At 41.9% G+C, this 18,534-nt stretch overlaps 1 protein-coding gene across 1 annotated transcript; it reads left to right on the top strand.

The window, feature by feature from the left end:
• Positions 1-307: 307 nt before the first annotated feature.
• On the top strand, positions 308-16,224 carry SART3 (squamous cell carcinoma antigen recognized by T cells 3; the record flags this gene model as incomplete). Its single annotated transcript, XM_010283203.1, has 18 exons — positions 308-434; positions 1,524-1,628; positions 3,095-3,279; positions 4,316-4,421; positions 5,036-5,160; positions 5,644-5,799; positions 5,967-6,105; positions 6,518-6,625; positions 7,014-7,091; positions 7,300-7,358; positions 8,483-8,592; positions 8,867-8,979; positions 9,384-9,460; positions 9,885-10,053; positions 10,842-11,293; positions 12,511-12,663; positions 14,305-14,492; positions 15,102-16,224. Coding segments are annotated over 18 exons (2,631 nt in total), but the record flags the coding sequence as incomplete, so codon positions are not given.
• Positions 16,225-18,534: the final 2,310 nt, after the last annotated feature.

Genomic DNA, 18,534 nt, shown 5'->3' with positions numbered 1-18,534 from the left:
TTTGCACTGCTGAGCAGTAACCTTTAGTGCTGTGAGCTAAGCTCTAAGCTTAACGTTAAAGCTCTGTTAAACTGGGAAGTGTTTTTCATAAATGTCTACTTGCGACCTGAAAGCATCTTGCAAACAGTAGCGAAGTTTGGCGCAACTCTGTGCGGGAAGATAGGTGTTGTCTTGGCTTTGTGAACACACAATGAGATTTGTGTGCCCCAGCAGACAATATGATGTTCTGTTCTGCTAAATGTTTTCCATTTTCTTCATGTCTGTCACTCAACAGTCCTTTTTAAAAGAATGAATTTTTTTTTTAAAGCTTTCCATCAATGCTTTTGACTATAACTGTCACTTGGATCTGATAAAGCTGCTGCGCCAGGAGGGAGAGTTGGTAAGGCTCAGAAGAGCTCGTCAGAAGATGAGTGAACTCTTTCCACTTACCGAAGGTACAGAGCATCTTCTGTTCATGTTGCAGCCAATACTGCTTAAGCATCATCTGAGTGAAATAACGTTTCAGTAGTGAAATGATGTCTTTGTGCCAGGCTTCAACAACATTGTTCCAATCCGGAGAAACTTAAAAGAACAGTATTGGGACTTTGTAAACTTTGAATGCCGCTGGTGTTAACAGCCAGCGTTGAGCTTGGCCTCTGGCAGACGCAGGGTAGTGAGCCTGTTGCAGGAGTTCAAATTCTTGCCACTTGCAGCTGCGCTGTCCTACCCTGTTCTCTGCCAGAGGCTGCTGTGGTAGAGTGGAACTGGTGTTGGGGGGTGTTTGTGTGCACTCAGCTACTCCAGTCTCTGGTCTGTCTGTCTGTCAGCTGGGGAAGTCTCTGCCAGGATGTGACCTGCTGTAGCCCAGGGACAGGCGTATGTTTGCTTGTGCTGCCTTTGCTGTAGGGCTGGTAACATACAGCTGTGGGATGGCAGCACTGAAATGGCTCCAGTCACTGAGTCAGTGAATGTGACTCAGAGCCCAGACAAAATCTTGCCAAAACTTAAGTTTCACAGGCAAGCAGCAAAAAATACAATGTTGGTGGAGGTTGCAGGCAGCCCTTGAAATGGGTGTTTCTTTTTCATTCATAACACAGAGGTAAATATTGCAGAGGCTGTTCTGACAGCATGCTTTTAGCCTCGGCAAGGGAAAGTTTCCTTCTATGCAGGTGGAAACTTGCAGCCTCTAAAGCCATTTACTGTTTCTTGTAAAAGCATGAGGAAAGGTGTACCTTTGGATGCTTCTTTGATTACTGGTGCATACTGATCCTCTGCCCACGGTACTGATAAATTGCTGCTTGCAACTTGTGCTCTCTTTAAATAGAAGTGTGCTTGTTTAGTACTAATTTGAAAAGGTCTCTAACAAACTTTTCTTTTAAATTAATTGTGAGTATCCGTGGAGGCTAAAATTGCTCTCTTCTCCCCCTTGACCCTCTCCCCATTTTTAAGTCTGTTACTAATAACTCTCATTAAAAAAATTCAACAAGTGGATTTAACTATTGTTTCTGAACATTGGTGATGTATTCTAAACTTCCTCCTTTCAGAAATTTGGCTGGACTGGTTGAAGGATGAGATAAAAATGGCTTCTGAAAGCTCTGAGCGAGAGAAAGTTTATGAGCTGTTTGAGAGAGCCGTGAAAGACTACATCTGTAAGTTCTTAATATATGCTATAAAATGTATTGTATTGCATTCAGATTATGGCTTTCTTTTTCTAGGAGAGTTTCTTCGTTCTGTTATAATGCAGAAATTGGATAAAAAATAATTAGTGTGAAGTGATACTCAGTTTTTCTGAAGCATTGGAGTTAAAGGCCATTCAAAGGCAATGCTTTAAATACTATTGCAGTCTTTAAGATCTTCTAAATGAATGTTGTAAAAAGTTTAAAATGCATATTTCACACTTCTCTAACCTCTAAAAGCAGCAGGTATTGCGCTCATTTAGGGATTGCTTTCTCCATTACCCATTATGGGTTCTTTAGCTTTTTCTTTGAGGAAAGTGAATGCTTCTAAAAGGCTCACTTCTACTTTCATCTTCTGTGTTGGTTAGCGCTGTCTTTACTGCCATTTCCACTACATGACAGCTCTTTCAGAAGATAGTTACTGCCTGTAAGAACTGCGAGACAGCGTTCATAAGAACTGCGAAGTAGGTAACCCTAAGCCATGCTGCAGTACCAGACTCTGATCACCCTCGCTAAAAGTGAGGGAAGTACATGGTGTCTTGTCTTCCCATTTCTCAGGAGCTGTCTGCAGCTGTAGCTTAAAACTTTTTAGCTTAAAGCACTAAGTAGCTGTGTGCTCTTCGGGTATTGTAGCGAGGTGCTGAAAACATGAGGCCTGAAGATGCGGAGAGGGCTTGGTAGCATTGAGGCGAATCCCTCGCAGAAGCTATATACAAAATGTCACGTTACAGCACCGGCATAGCAAGCCTCACAGAGTGTTGGTGTTCGTTCAGGAAGAAGGAATGGAGACATGAAGAACTGAGAGGGAGTATCCTCTGGATCCGCTGGATGGATTGCACTTGGGGTTTGGAAAGACTGCTTCTGGAGCCCGAGATGTGCAATTTAACATCCATTGGCTGGATAGTGTCTGCTGGGGGTCCCTGAACCTATTTTGCTCACGTACTGCTGTTGGTAGGAGAGGTGCCAGGCAGCTAACGCTGTTCTAGCAAATCCTCCTGCCTCATACTTGCACACTGCTTAAGCAGTCACTGAACAGGCAAGCACAGGAGTCCGGAAAGAGAAGGAGGACCTACTTTAATCTGAGTTCTGTAGGAGTCTGACAGCTTTGTGGTCCCAGCTCTGCATGTGTGCTCAAGAAAAGTCATGCTGCTGCTGGAGGGCTCCTGATGCATCTCTGATGCAGCATGTGTACCAGAGGTGGCATGCAGGAGTCCATCCGTGTCGGTAATGACCACAGGAGTGACTTCTCTCAGAAGGCAATTGTAGCAGCTGGTACTGAACCAAGAGCACAGAATAAAATATTTTAACTTTTCTTTACTACATTGGATGGTAAAGAAAATTGTCATGTGTTCATCTGTTTGTGGGTGTTTGGGAAGCAGAGAGATGTGTTTTTTATTTCTGAGGGGATTAGGTGATTCATTTCTCATAACTCTGTTTAGGTCCTGAAATTTGGTTGGAATATGCCCAGTATTCAATTGGTGGCATTGGTCAGGAAGGAGGAATTGAGAAAGTTCGCTCAATATTTGAGAGAGCACTAACTGCGGTTGGACTGCATGTGACAAAAGGAACAGCTTTATGGGAAGCATACCGCGAGTTTGAGAATGCCATACTGGAAACGGCACAGGTAAGGCCAGTCTCCTGTAAGAAACAAGTTGTGGTGGTGCTTCTGAAGCCATTTTGTGCTACCCCCTCATCAGTCTCTTCTGAGAAAAGAGACTATAATGTCACACAGTTGTTTCTTTTTCAGCTGTAGAAACTGACCGTTTGGTCTGGGGAAGAACATTCTGTGTATTCAGTTGATACAGTAGTGGATTTGTGTTTAAATAAGATCATAGAATCTCATATCCAGAAGCAAGGTTTCACTCTGCTGCTTTAGCTTGAACTGACAAGAATAGCTTTGAGTAGCTTCATTATGAAACATTGTTCTTGCCAGTGAATATTTTTGCACATAGTCAATCATGTTTGTATTTCTAGACTGTTTTCGGCTTCAGCTTTTAACTCATTCATTCTTTCACCCTTTTTGTGACTCTTGGATGACAGCATGTTATCCCTGGAACGTACTGCTTGAGATCTGCAAAAGATACCTTTACAAGATGTCCAGAATGTGAATATTTCTATTTGTTTTGTCATTTACTACATAAGATGTGGAAGTTAAAAGATGTCCCTGCACATGGAGGGTGGTGGTGGTGGCACTAGATGATCTTTAAATATCCCTTCCAATCCAAACCATTCTATGAAATGCTCTAACAAAGGAGTAATGGGAGAACACCCCTTCATTCACAATCAGAAAGCAAGCTGGAAGTTTTAAATCATCTGTGCACACACCAGGGATCTATTGAAAAACTGTTTGGCAGCCCAGTGGGTTTGTGAAATAGCATCATCACATCTGGCTTACTTTTTTTTTTCCAGGTTATCACTTCCCTATGCATGTGTTAGCTTTCAGTGAGGAATGCTTTTCACATTCATCCAGCTTCTGAATCTAGCAATTTCCAAGTTTTAGCTTTCATAGGAGTGAGCTGAAATGCAAGTTGGCTGTGCCTGTTCTTCAAGGATCATGTAGTCGTCTGAGGCCCAGACCCCCAACCCATAAACAATACCCCATCGTGTTCATCAGCTCAGGCTTGAGGGAACTGATTAAATTTCAATCCTTTTGTTTGTAGCCAGCTCCTGGCAGCGTTCCATCGCCTGAGCAGCAGCAGATGCTCTGCAGCCAGCTTGAGAAGATCCACACGCTGTTCAGGCGCCAGCTGGGGATCCCACTCTTAGGTAAGAGCTGGTGCACTTGGAGAGATGGCATGGATAAGCTGTGTTACGCCGATCCAGGCACTGGTCATCATTATTCTTTTGGTAGAGCCACACAAACTGCAGCTGTAGTATTTGTGAATTCTTTAATCAATGACATTTGCCTGTCTTTAGGGCCTTTTATTCAGAAATATTCTTACTCATTGAAACTTGGCTTATGTGTTTGTTCAGTACATAATTTGAAGCTATTTTAAAGATTATTAAAGAATGAAGCAGATATAGCAAAATTCTTAAGCTCCTTGTGGCTTTGCTTATAGGAGAAAGTTAAGCACAGTTCTTTGACTTCATTTGCACGTTGAAAGAATTTGGGTTGGTCTCTCTTCTTTAAAGCCTTGGGAAAATCTTGCCAGTTTGGTTTTCTAAATCAAAATTGGTAGCTTTAATATAACTTGTCCTGAGTTTGTGTTGTAGTGCATTGTATAAGATGAAGTGTCTGAACCCTGTAAGCCTGTGATAGTGTGACAGTTAAGATACAAAAGTGTAAACAGAAATACAAATGTGTTAGAATCAAACATAGTTTGAATGTTGGTTATTTAGTCCAGTAAGCTATTGATGGGGTTTCATGTCTGTTTTAATAGATATGGAAGCCTCATATGCTGAATATGAGGAATGGTCAGAAGATCCGATACCAGAAACAACAATAAAGAATTACAAAAAAGCTTTGCAGCAATTGGAGAAGTGTAAACCATACGAAGAGGCACTGGTAATGCTGTTACTTGTACCTTGCTTTAAAACTTAGAGTTAATTGCTTTGGTGTGACTTTTGGTTTTTTCCCCCAAAATGTTGTTATTTTTCTGGTCGCAGAGATAAAGCAGCTGTGTCTTGGTAGGGGACTCTTTCAGCTGTGAGCCGTGCGAGACAAGAAGCCTCACAACCGGACATGCTGGAAACTATTGAATCTATTGACTGTGTCAAGCCACCCTAAGGTGCATACAAGTACTCTGACTGTTCCAGCATTGATGACCATGCTGGACTAAGAGGAATAGAAAGTAGGGATCTGAGTGGCTTCACAACCAGGGTGGTATTCAGAGACATGTGAAAATCAAAACCTGTTGATATTTAGAGGCCAGGCCTTTGTGTGAAATTTTGCATGAGACCTACTCTGAGTAACAGTTGAACTGTTTGAACTGTGCTTTGTTCAGAAGATTTTTTTTTTTTTTTTTTTTTTTGTATCTCTGTTTTATAGCTGGGTGCTGAAACACCAAAGCTAGCAGAATATCAAGCTTACATTGATTTTGAAATGAAAGCAGGTGATCCAGCTCGCATTCAGTTGATCTATGAGAGGGCTTTGGCTGAGAACTGCCTTGTGCCAGATCTTTGGGCACGCTACAATCAGTACTTGGTAAGGAACAAAACAGATGCTTGCAGTTTTATTTTCCTGTTTTTTGCCTTTTTTTTTTTTTTTAGTGGAAGTACTGTTTTAATGTGTTGGCTCTTTATAAGCTGGTATGTCTTAGATGGGCTCTCTGGCTAATAGGAACTGCAAACTTTGTTGTATGATTATTTCAGGACCGGCAGCTGAAGGTGAAAGAGTTGGTCTTGTCTGCTCATGACCGCGCTGTTAGGAACTGTCCCTGGACGGTTGGGCTGTGGATTCGATACCTTCTGGCGATGGAGAGGCATAGAGTTGATCATGACATTATTTCTGGTAAAAACGACCATCTCGGCAAGACTTCTTTACAGTACAGAACTGCTCTCTGCACTCTGAATAATGTCTGACAAACGGTGACCTGTAGGATTTGTTTTCATCCTGCTGCTACAGCCTTAAAGCTGAGGAAATGTACAGTAGCGTGCCTCTAGGGCAAAGCTGCTTTTGTTGAGCAGCTTCAATCCCGAGTGAGCAATTTACTTCAACTTTGCATGAACGTTATTGAATTGAAGTGGCTTTTACATTCACTGCCTAAACCAATTAGGATATGTAGGATTTCTTGTGTTTTCCTGTGTTCCTAGAAATGTAAGGTGTATATGCTTCTTTGTGCTATACAGTGTAGCTCGCTAATTTTGTCAGTATTTGGAAAGTAAATATGCTTGTGTGGGTGTGTTTTCCCTGTTTCTTTCAGAAATATTTGAAAAAGCTCTGAATGCAGGTTTTATTCAGGCAACAGACTACGTGGAAATCTGGCAGGCATATCTTGATTACCTGAGAAGAAGGGTGGATTTTACACAAGGTATATATGATATATGTGTGAATAAATATTTAAACTGTTTTCCATGTGCGTCCCTGAAACAGTGGTATTACGTTTTAAAAAAAAGTAACACTAGCTTCATCTCTTTCACAAAAATTGCTTTCTGGCCAGTTAGTGTCTATAAAATATATTAACTTCCGTTGGTTTAAAGCAGCTCCTTGTTGACAGAATAGATTGTGCTGTTGCAAAAGTGCCCGGCCTTATATTTTAGGTATTGATGCTTTTTTATTATGCCTGTAGTGAGTTTTACTAAAGTAATAAACTTTGGCTTCCCCTGCCAATAAAATGTAGGTGTTAGGGAAGAGGTTTTAGTAGATAGGAGATGAAAATTAAATTATTATTTTAAGGCAATTCTGTTATTTTTCTAAAGACTCGAGTAAAGAACTAGAAGAGCTGCGGTCTGCATTTGCACGTGCTGTGGAGTATTTGAAACAAGAAGTAGAAGAGCGTAAGTTAAATAATTCAATATATTGTTTTCTCTTGTTCAAAATAATTTTTATAAGACTAATTCTCCACACAATATTTAACTTGTCTTCAAGTGTCTGGAACACTTTTAGAAAGCTGCAGATAAACACTTCATCTGCAATGTAGAACTTGTTTAATAAACACTTGATTTCCCAGAGCCGTTCACAAACAGTACTTATTTTTATTCCTAGGATTCAGTGAAAGTGGAGATCCATCCTGCACCATTATGCAGAACTGGGCAAGAGTTGAGGTGATGTTTCTATCTGCTGTATTTAAATTGCTAGGCGAGAGGAGATGGATCGTTTTAACATTCCAGCCACAGAATGCAATCCTCTTTTACTCTGGCATTTTGTCTGGGCAACTTCAACGAGTACATCTTCTTCCACTCCTGTATCTGGACTGCTCAAGCCCATAGTGTAGCTTCAGGCTTGAAGCACGACATCCCAAGAAGGAAACAGTGTTCTCTTTGAGATAGTCATCAGGACTATTAGCATGTTTATACTGCTGTGACTGCAGTATGGTACAGAGATCTGTGAGTAACCTGGTTAGCAGGCTAGTCAGTGCCTTGGAACTGAACACTTAAGTCTGTAAACTGCCTTGAATCCTGCCTAGTTTAGTGCTGCCTACACTAACTAGTTTCAAACTAGTACAGGTGTCAGTGTGCTGCTACAGTCACTGCCTGCGAGAGGATGTTTTATTTTCCTTCCTTTGCCACAGGCTCATATGAATCAGTCTGAGTCATGTTACTTTTGTGCTATAGTTTCTCTGGGCATGATGCATGGGATGGCTTGCAATCCTCCTGAAGAATGTGGGCCTGAATCCAGATTACTTTCACTTTTTTGTCCACTTAGTGGAGAGAGGAAGTAGGTAGTATGTCCAGGTGTGATTTAGCTTATGCTAAAGCAGTTCTAATAAGTCAGCTGTCTAGTGTACTCATGTACCTCTACACTTAGATCAGGTGAATCCGACTTGGGTGTCTTAATCCACTTCCCCTCTTCCCCTGCTCCCTTTCCTAAGTGCTTCTCTTAAACACAAAACCAGTTCTCAGCTCAAGTGCTCTTAGGTACATTCATGAATAATGACAAAAGGAAAAATTCAGAAGCAACTATCTAATTTTTCTATGATGACCAAAATGAAATGTATGTGGGAGGCAGAAACTGAGACTGGTGTAACAGGTGGACAGGGAAGTGTTACTCAGTAGTAGGACTGCATTAGGTGTTCACTTCAATCGCTCTGGGGAGCAGATCTATCTTCCTGGGTCTGTGTGCATCATCTGTGGTGTTTTCTTGTTCTGGGTGGGTGGGAGGGAGGCAGGGGGGTAACGGTGGTGAAAAATAATCCTGAATATTGAGTACTTTGGATGCTATGTTTCAGGCCCGCTTATGTAACAACATGCAGAAAGCCAGAGAACTCTGGGACAACATTATGACTAAAGGAAATGCCAAATACGCTAACATGTGGCTGGAGTATTATAACCTAGAAAGGTAAGAGCTTGGCTGGTTGGAAGAGTTAACTAACACAGGTGAGGAAACTAAAAACTTAGGTGCTTAGCATGGGTGTACTTCGTATGGATTTAATATGCTTTTGAAGTTCTTACAGCAGCTCTGCAGTGTATTTCAGCAGCATTACAGCAGCAATGTGTAGTGCGAGTTTGCTGGGGAAGGAGGGAAAACACTTGCACAGACTGTAGTTAACTGTCCTGTCTTGTAATCTTGATGTGGAGCGTTGCTCCTTACTGCCGTGGTTTCCCTGCTGCAGAGCTCATGGTGATACCCAGCACTGCAGGAAGGCCTTGCATCGAGCTGTGCAGTGCACAAGTGACTATCCAGAGCACGTCTGTGAGGTGCTGCTCACGCTGGAGAGAATAGAAGGTAACTGCCCGCACGTCGTCTCGTTTTACCCGGTCTAGTTACTGTACAATGATACAGAGTGAATTTTGATCTAGTGTTTTGTGTTCTGGTGAAGGCTTATTTTCTTTTCACTGCTGTAGTGTATACAAGCAGCTCTTTCTTCTTCTCTGGCCTGACTTAGAGCCTGCTGAAATTACTGGGTTTTTCCATGCCTTTTTGGAGTGTTGTATTATAACTTAAAGGCTTCTGCTCTGCTTCGTTTTTTGTTTTTCTTTTTGTTTGAAGGTTACTCATCATATTCAGAGTTTTCATGTGTAATGGGTAATACTAAGAGCAAGTCCTGTGAACTCATTTGCTCTTACTTTTCCAGAATTGTATTTTCAAATTATGGGAAAGGTAAATACAAGGCTTTTTTTATCCTTCAGGAACATTGGAAGACTGGGATGCAGCTGTTCAAAAAACAGAAAACCGATTAGCTCGAGTTAATGAACAAAGAGCAAAGGTCAGAACTTTCTGTGAACTACCTAATCAGTTTATAGGAAATGCCTGTACTAAGGTCATGCTTGTCTGAATGTCAGATTTCTAACGTTGGTTTCCATAGATAAGCCTGAATTGTCTTAAAGCCTCAGAACTATTGATTTTAGTTTAAAACTATGGTTCATGTCTTTAAACTATGGTTCATGTCTTTTGATGCTTTTTATCTTTCACTCTTTGACATTTGGGTGGATACTAGAGTAACATGTGCTCCAGGAAAGCTATAAGAGCAAACAGTTGAGATGTGCTTTAAATGATGACTCCATTAGCGTTGTGTTTCATGGAGCTTAGGAGAAAACCCTCCAGGTTCAGCATTCTAGAAAATAGCATGTAGGAATGCTCTGCAATCTGCAGTCACTAGGAAAAAAAAAAAAAATCTTCCATATTTGTAGGCTGCTGAGAAAGAAGCTGCTCTAGCAAAGCAAGAGGAAGAGAAAGCTGAACAACGAAAGCAGGCTCGTGCAGAAAAGAAAGCTTCCAAAAAGGCTAAAAAAAACAGGATTGGAGACAAGCGCAAAGCAGATGATGATGATGAGGGTGAATGGGGACAAGAAGAAGAAGGTAAAAAAACCCCAACCAACAAAAAACCCCCAACAACAACAACAAAAAAAAAACCCCACAAAAGTCCCCCACAAGACCAAAAATTTTAGACCTCTGGCAACAGGGCTGTTGGTTGCCTTCCTTCAGTTAGAGCCAGATGAGGAAGTGCTGTTGGTGGTGTCTTCAGAGCTGCTGTCTATTCAGGGTCTCTTTCTCCTAGGAAATCTTTTGTGGTAGCGAAATGAAAGCAAGGCTAAGTGGTTTTTGATCAACAGAACTATATGTTTATTAGAACTTCTATAGGGTTTTTCTTATTTCAGAGAAATAGTGATTTGTTTCTTTTTTTTTAAAGAAGAAAAAAGTCATTTTCTTGACCTATCAAATGACAGTGAGACGTGTCTAAATTGGGTTATTCAGTATCATGGCAGTTTCTTGGAAGGTGGTAACAGAAGATTTTAATGGAGTTTTGGGAGCTTTTACATGTGTGTGTTTCTTACATTAAAAAAACCCAAACCTTAAAAACCCCCAACCATTAGACAAAGAGAATAAAGTCAGAACTGTCAGAAAAAGGGGAAAAATACCCTGTTGCTTTGATCTAAACAGTTGCTTTCTTGGACAAATAACCCATTGTTACTCATTCTTAAAAACCTGCGGGAGTGTTTTATTTTGTGTCTTTAAGACCTGCCATTGTATTTGTGATTTCACATGCCATTTTCAAACTCCGTAGTGGCAGTGCAGGACAGCTCAATTTCAATGGTGAGTGAAATGGTGTAATTTTTTCTAGTAAGGCTTTCAATTTCATTGATCAGCAGAGCAGCCCAGCAAGAGACACAAGGGAGATGGTGATGGTGTACTACTTGACGAAGACATGGAGATAGAAACTGGGCTGTTTGGAAGAAGTGGACCTGAAAAGCCAGATCGCCCAGCAAACCAAAAGGAAAAGGCATCTACCAGTCGCAAAGACATCCCCAAAGTTTTACATGACAGCAGTAAAGATAATGTCACTGTCTTTGTCAGCAACCTTTCCTACAACATGGAAGATCCTGAAGGGAAACTGAAAGAGCTCTTTGAGGGCTGTGGGGAGGTAGCAGAAATCCGTCCAGTATTCAGCAACAAGGGGACTTTCCGGGGCTACTGCTACGTAGAATTCAAGGAAGAAAAATCTGCTCTCCAAGCTCTTGGCTTGGATCGTAAAGTTGTGGAGGGAAGACCAATGTTTGTTTCTCCATGTGTGGACAAGAACAAGAATCCAGACTTTAAGGTAAACTTTTATTCTTTCAAGTATAGGTTGAACAGTGGGACTGCATAGGAAAGCTAGCAGAATATGTTGCTTCCAGAGGGCTTGCATCTAATGAATTCATGTTCACAGAATCATTAAGGTTGGAAAAGACCTTAAGATCATCAAGTCCAACCATCAGCCCGACAGCACTGGGACACGGCTTAGTGGGCTTGAAGTGCCACGTCTACATGTGTTTTTTTAATACTTCCAGCAATGGTGACTCCACCACCTCCCTGGGCAGCCTGTGCCAATGCTTGACCACTCTCTCAGTAAAGAAATTTTTCCCAATATCTAATCTAAACCTCCCCTGATGCAGTTTGAGGCCATTTCCTCTCGTCCTATCACTGGTTACTTGGGAGAAGAGACCAACACCCACCTCACCACACCCCCCTTTCAGGTATTTTTAGGGAGCGATGAGGTCTCCCCTCAGCCTCCTCTTCTCCAGACTGAACAACCCCAGTTCCCTCAGCTGCTCCTTGTAAGACTTGTGCTCCAGACCCTTCACCAGCTTTGTTGCCCTTCTCTGGACATGCTCCAGCAACTCAATGTCTGTTGTAGTGTCTTGTAGTGAGGGGCCCAAAAATGATAGTTTGGAATGGTAATGTTATGTCTTAGCAATAAAACTGTTTTCTGGGAGTTCTTGCATCTTTATGTTACTTTGCCAAAAACCAGGACTGACATTAGCAGATTTCTGTAAATCTTGAGAAGCTAATCTGAGCAGCTTGTTAACAGTGTGAGGTACCCAGATTCCTGCTTGAGCATGTCGATCTGTAAAGTACTTTTTTGGTTGAGTCATGCAGCTGTGGGCATCTATTACACAATCCACTGGTTCTTATTAATGGACTATACTAGATACCCATTGTATAATCAGTGGTTTTCTGCATTACAGAGTTATTGTACAGAAAATCTTAATGATTGAGATAGTGACAACTGAACAAGAAGACGTATCAATGGCGCTTCTCATTGTGAAGGAGACATAGGTGTTTAGAAGCATCTCAGTTCTTAGAATTATTTGCAAGTCCTTGGTGTATGCCTGTGTGTTTATATGCAAATACCTTTCAAGATACTACTCGTGACTTGAAGATGTTTTTGTATTGCACAAAGATGAAGTACTCTGACAAGCTTTTGCGGGTGTAATAGATGGAAATCCTTGGAGTCTCTGACTGGTTTGGTATCTAACAGCCTTTTAATTTCTTCAGGTTTTCAGGTATAGTACTACACTGGAGAAACATAAATTGTTTATATCTGGTTTGCCGTTTTCCTGCACTAAGGAAGAGCTGGAAGATGTGTGTAAAGCACATGGGAACGTGAAAGACATTCGGCTGGTCACCAACCGAGCTGGAAAACCCAAGGTAAGCATCCTTAATGCACTCCTAATTTTAAGAAATCCTTCAGAAAGAAGCTCTTCATGAGGTTTGGATACAAAAAGTAAGCTTTGTATTTTAAAAGTTGCCAACGTGGCCTTGCATTAAAACTTGTAGAAATACTTGGTTTTACACAGCCCAGTCTGCCTTTGTGCCAACAAATAAGAAGTAGGAGGGGAAGAGGAATTTTTCCAAAATATCTCTTAAATTGCACAGGAAGAATGTGTGATATAAATGGGATGAAGGGGAAGATGTTAACAGCACTTTCAGTATAGTAAAAATAGGCATTAGTAAGTCTGCAAAGAATATTTGTTTTTCAAGTAACTGGCTAGATAGGGTTCCCCGCCTCCCTTTCTTCAGTTTCTTGAGGCTATTGTTCATAACACCTGCTGCAAGAATAGATTTGCCAGTGAGAAATGAGCCACCTCTCTCTGACAGGGCTCATTATTTCCATCCTAGAATAAATGGGTCCTTCTTAAATAAGAGACTCTAAACCAGCTGCTGCTCTGTCGAATCTACCTGACACCTTGGCCATGTCGGCATGTTGGGCACTTCTAATGGGTGCCATCCTGCTGATGGTGGGCATGTATTTTTAAAAAGTGTTTTCTAGCTCCTGGCAATACCTCAAGTACAGTTCCTGCTGCGTGCGTAGCTTGTAACGAGTGCTCTCGTGTACCCAAGTCTTGCAATCCATGTTCTGAGCTTAGTCTGAGCTGGGATTCTGTCTAAATCGCCAAATAAATCTACTTTGAATGTTACATAAAATCTGATGTATTTCCTGTGAAACTGGATAATCCAAAAATACAGCTTAAGGGTTTGAATGTCATTTAAAAGAACAACAGTAACAGAACTGAGAGGTGATGCCTCCTGGCTAGCGTACTCGCCGCAGAGGCCTGCGGTAGCTGCTGCCAGGGGTGGCCTTTTGTCCGTTTGCTGGAAATAAAACTGAAGGTGCACCGGCAGCAGTGTGGTTAGCAGCTGTTGCTTCGTGAAGTCAATGCAGATTAATTTCCTGCAAAGAACGCTTTTGTCACCAGTCCCTGTTCTCAGGGCAGCAGTGCCAGTCTCTGCAGCAACAGTGCCTGTCAGTCCTGCTGCAGCTGCTTAAGATGGGTTTTACTGCTCTTGAAACTAAGGTGGCCATGATGGCCCTACGTTAGCGGACGTAATTCCTTAGGTACAAGTTGTAGCTTAGCGAAGAATCACAGGAGAGTTTGTGTGGATCTTTCTCTTCTAGCTCTGTAGATTGATTTGTCTTTTCCTCTACTATGAATCACAGTCTGTCCAATAGCAGATTCACCCTGAATACATGTATAATACACACTTAGAAATTAAGACTTGCCACTGATGCAGTACTTCATTATATTTATTTTACTGGGATCTTGGTTCTCGTCTTTTTTTTCTAATACCTCTTCCAGAAATTGAGGCATCATGAATGAGAGTCAAAAAATGCAGGTTGTAGATCTGTGTAGATAAGAATTTTTAGCTAAAGAATCCCAGGACCCTTAGCGATGTTTAGGTCTGCTTTCTGTATGATTTTCTGACCAGCTGGCCAAATTATTTGCGAAAGCTGTCAGGCAGAGAAAGAAGCACTAAAACTAACGTAGGTTACCCCTTTTCCTTACTTAGGGCCTGGCCTATGTGGAATATGAAAATGAAGCTCAGGCCTCGCAGGCTGTGCTGAAAATGGATGGCCTGACAGTTAAGGAACACGTCATCAAGGTGGCGATCAGTAACCCACCGCTCCGAAAGCTGCCAGACAAGCCTGAGGCGGGCAGAGCCTCGCAGTTTGCAGTACCGCGACAGGTTTACGGAGCGTAAGTATTAGCGAGACTGCTTGGCAGCGCTTAGAGAGGAAACACTGGGTTCCTTCGTACGCGAAAATGTCGGAATCTCATCTAGAATATAAGAGAACGTTTAAAGGTGCTGAACTATGAAAATTTGGGTTGCTGGATTGATGAGGAAAAGCAGATTTTCCTTCTTTACATAGAACAGGTCTGTAGTGATTGAGTATAGCGGGTATCGAACATCCTGCTGGATCTGATGTTAGCTAATAACGTCCACGTCCTCTCGTTCTGGAGAACCAGCCATTGTTTGCAGTGAGCATTAAGGTTGCTGTTTCATCTTTTGGAGTGCTCCTGCCACTTAGCATTGTGTTGGTGTTGTGTTGTACGTGCGCTGTAGACAAACAGAGCTTCAAGTTTTGGGGGACTGGCAGGCAGTTGTTTTCTGCCAGGATTTTTGTATACTGCTTCAAAGGGCATCCGTTGAAAGTTTTGCACTACTTACTACTGAAGCAAATGACAGGAATAATATTTAAATGAGCGTTCCTCATAGTGAACAAAGTCCTTTTTGTTTCCCCAAGCTAAAACAGTATGTTCAAAGAGCACTGAGATATTTTTTTAATGGCACTTCTTACTCTCCAGGCGAGGGAAGGGAAGGACACAGCTTTCAATGATGCCTCGTGCATTACAGCGCCAGAGTAATCCTGTGGCTAAGGCTGAGAATGGGATGGTCCAGAACTCACCAGCAACTTCATCCGAAGCCCCTGAGGAGCCTAAAAAGATGTCCAATGCTGATTTTGCCAAGATGCTACTGAAAAAGTGAGCAAAAAGTCTGCAATCAGCGGGTCTGGTAAAATGTGAAATGCCTTTATGGAAGCCATGTTGTGTCCTTATGCTAGCAAGGAGAGAACGCCAGTCACAATCATGTGTAAATACTGTTCTGGACTACTGCATTCATCGAGATCAGTGTAGGATGGTACAAATCCAGTTTTCTCCTCCGTTTCTAAGAGCAAAGAGTTATATTATGGTCTGGCAAAATGGTGTTATATGATTCCTCATATTGAGGGTAACGAGGGGGCAAATACTTCCTGTACAGGTTGGATGCCACATCAAGTTTTATGAGTACTTTACGAATATTTCTCTTTCATTAACGAATGAGATCCAATGTGAAAGCCTTGTGATAACCTTGTCAAGCTCCACTGGTCAGTTCAGATTGTGATTGCAGTCATTCTCTCTGATAACAAACCCATTTTACACCCAGACACACGCAGGGACATTCATCTCCTTCCATTAAGAGTTAAATGGCAGATGCTAGTAACTTCACCACAATGGCCTATTTTAGTATTGGGAGAGTTTCTATACATTTGTGTGTATATGTATATACACAAATATACATATATGTGTATTCAGTTAATGTTCTGTTTGAGTTGACCTGTTTTTTATATTGTGTATTTGTAAAAGACATTCAAATTATTATTTTTAAGTGTCATGAGATAATAGTTAGATCTGGTAGTTTTTGTTTCCCATAAAAGCTGTACATGCTGTTGCAGAGGACCATTTTTTTTGTTGTTGTTTTTGCTAGCTAGCTCATATGTCTTTTGCAGGTGGTTTCTGTATGGTTTTGTACAAATGTGAAGTGCAAGCTGATGTTTCTGGGTTTATTAAACTCAAGTTCTCAAAGGTTTTCTATAAATACTGTTGCTTTTGTTTAAATGTGGGTGTTGGAATTGCACTTATCCTATGGCAGCTGGGAATACCGATGTACCTCGCCCCTCAGGTGCACCGAGATACAGAGTGTCACTTACGTATGTTTAAGTAGCTCATTCCATCTAGTATGAATATCCTTCACTTTTCACTGAAGTGAAACCACTTCAGACTTTAAAATAATCTGGTATGTCATCTTGGATAGAAATATTGCTGCTTATCTGACTAAAGCAACACAGCGTGGGGGTTTAATGTGAGGGGGGACCCCAGTACCAAGTTCACTTGTACAACACAAGCACTGCTGCAAATAAACACTATTTTCAGTGCTTACATTCTGTGCTGATTTCACTTGGCTTTACTTTTGAAATGGAGGAGTCGGCTTTGTAGCCTTGAACCACATAACAGGGGCAGTCGTGGTGATGCAGCGAGGGACCAAGTTCTTGCTGGTGCCTGTTCAGTGTGGCATGCAGCCTCTTCTGTGCCAGACGGCAGTGTTGTACTGATGATGCAACGGGATTGTATCTCAAAATCAGCTTAGAAACGTTCTAATAATGCCTTAATATGGAGCTTTGAGTTGGGGGGTAGGAGGGTGCTAAGGCTGGTGCAACTGGCTGCTTGCCTTGCCCTGACAGCAGGCAAGCATGTACACTGCACTACGGCTGATTTGAGTTTCCCTGGGCTGCTGCGGTTGGACTTGCCGCTTCAGAGCGCTCTGTTATGCCCTGTGCTGCAGCACAGCTGATGTAACCTGCTGCTCCACAAACTGAGCTGTGACCACTTCTTCATCCACTGTGCAGAAAAGTGTTTTGAGAACAGCCTCTTCCAAACAAAGACTTTTAATATTAAAATAGTTTATTAATCTGTTACTAAAATAACATTTTTTTTTCCCCAGAGCTCTAAAGTGCAGATTTTATTCATATTCACCTTGCACTGCAGAAATGAGCACATGTAAGGAGGGAACAACCTTCCTTTGTTTGTTGTTCACTTTCCCTGCCAGCAGTACATAAGCACGGAGCAGTGCTGTAGTACATAGGTAACTCCCACTCTTGTCCTATTGTCTGCTTGTATAAAATGTGTCCTGCCCACCTTGCAGGTAAAAGAGTTACAAGGGAAGAAACTTAACACAGGGTAACAGCTTATGCTGTTTTGCAAAGGGTTTAAGCTTCTAAACTGGATGGAGTAGAAGTTCTCTGAACTGAGAGGTGTTGGGATCAATCAAAACAGCTGGCAGGCAGGGTGTAGCGAACTATTCTGTGTTAGGCTGCAGGTGCTCTTTACCTTAAAAGCAAAGATAAGGTATGCTGCTTTGGATTGCACAGCAGCTTCCAGGTCCTACACTAACTGCCATTGCAGCAAAGAGGTGTCATGTAATTCTTTATGCATTTAACACAGTAATAACATGACCTAGTAAGGATTTGTGAAAAGTTCTCCTGTGGAGATTGAAGAAACTTAAGTTTTTGGCAAACTTGCTATACGCATTCTTACCAAATTCACACAACTGATAAAGGTTGTCTCCCAGTTCTGTATAATAACCCCTTCTGCCCACAGCTTTGCAGAAGCAAGCTCTTTCCAAACCCTGAACTGAACTGTAGAAGGACAGCTGCGGTTCCCCAGGGGTCCTGCCTGATAAGGTGGGATGCTCCAGGTGGGGCCTGGGAGCACTAGGTTATCCTTCTGCTTGAAGTATAGCCAAAGCACCTCGCAGTTCAGTGAAATAAGTCAGAGGGCATTTCTTCTCTTGTTCCAGTCACATCATCTGTCATCTTAAACCAAATACTTCCCACCTGTACAAAACTCACCCTAGAAAAGGCAGCTGAAAGTAAACAGGCACAGTGCTGCTGAAGACAGAAACAGGAAGGGAGAGAGGCCTTTGAACTGGAGTTCAGCCTCCTTCCTGATCAGTACGTCAAATCGTATGGCTGACAGGAAAGAGTCTGATGAACAGAGCTGGGAGAGTGCTGTTACTCCAAGGGTTGTGTTTTGGGGTGTTTTTTTGAACAACAGGGAAGAGGTAACACAAAAGCAACAACTCAGTTAAGACTTCCTGTCTTGCCTAGCAGCTCTTTGACAAGGTAAGACGATGCAGTTGACCGACTAGGTGAAGGGCTGTGATTGAAGCAGCTTCTCAAAGCTTAATTTTAAGGAGAAATTAAATTCTACTTCAGCTTGTTGAGCCCCTCTGACACCTCTCCCCCCCTCCTTCCAGTAGCACAAGCAAGTTATAGTGCACAGTCAACATCAACAGTTCACGTTTCAGCTTGGCATAATATATATAAATAAATTATATTAATTTAACCAAATGTAAGACACTTTAAATAAATGAAATGCTAAAGTGTGACACCTCCTGTTGAGTTACTTCCCAGCAGCAATG

The sequence above is a fragment of the Phaethon lepturus genome, unplaced genomic scaffold (genome assembly GCF_000687285.1).
Source record: "Phaethon lepturus isolate BGI_N335 unplaced genomic scaffold, ASM68728v1 scaffold7553, whole genome shotgun sequence".
NCBI lineage: Eukaryota > Metazoa > Chordata > Aves > Phaethontiformes > Phaethontidae > Phaethon > Phaethon lepturus.
This window is presented reverse-complemented; position numbering and strand designations above follow the sequence as displayed.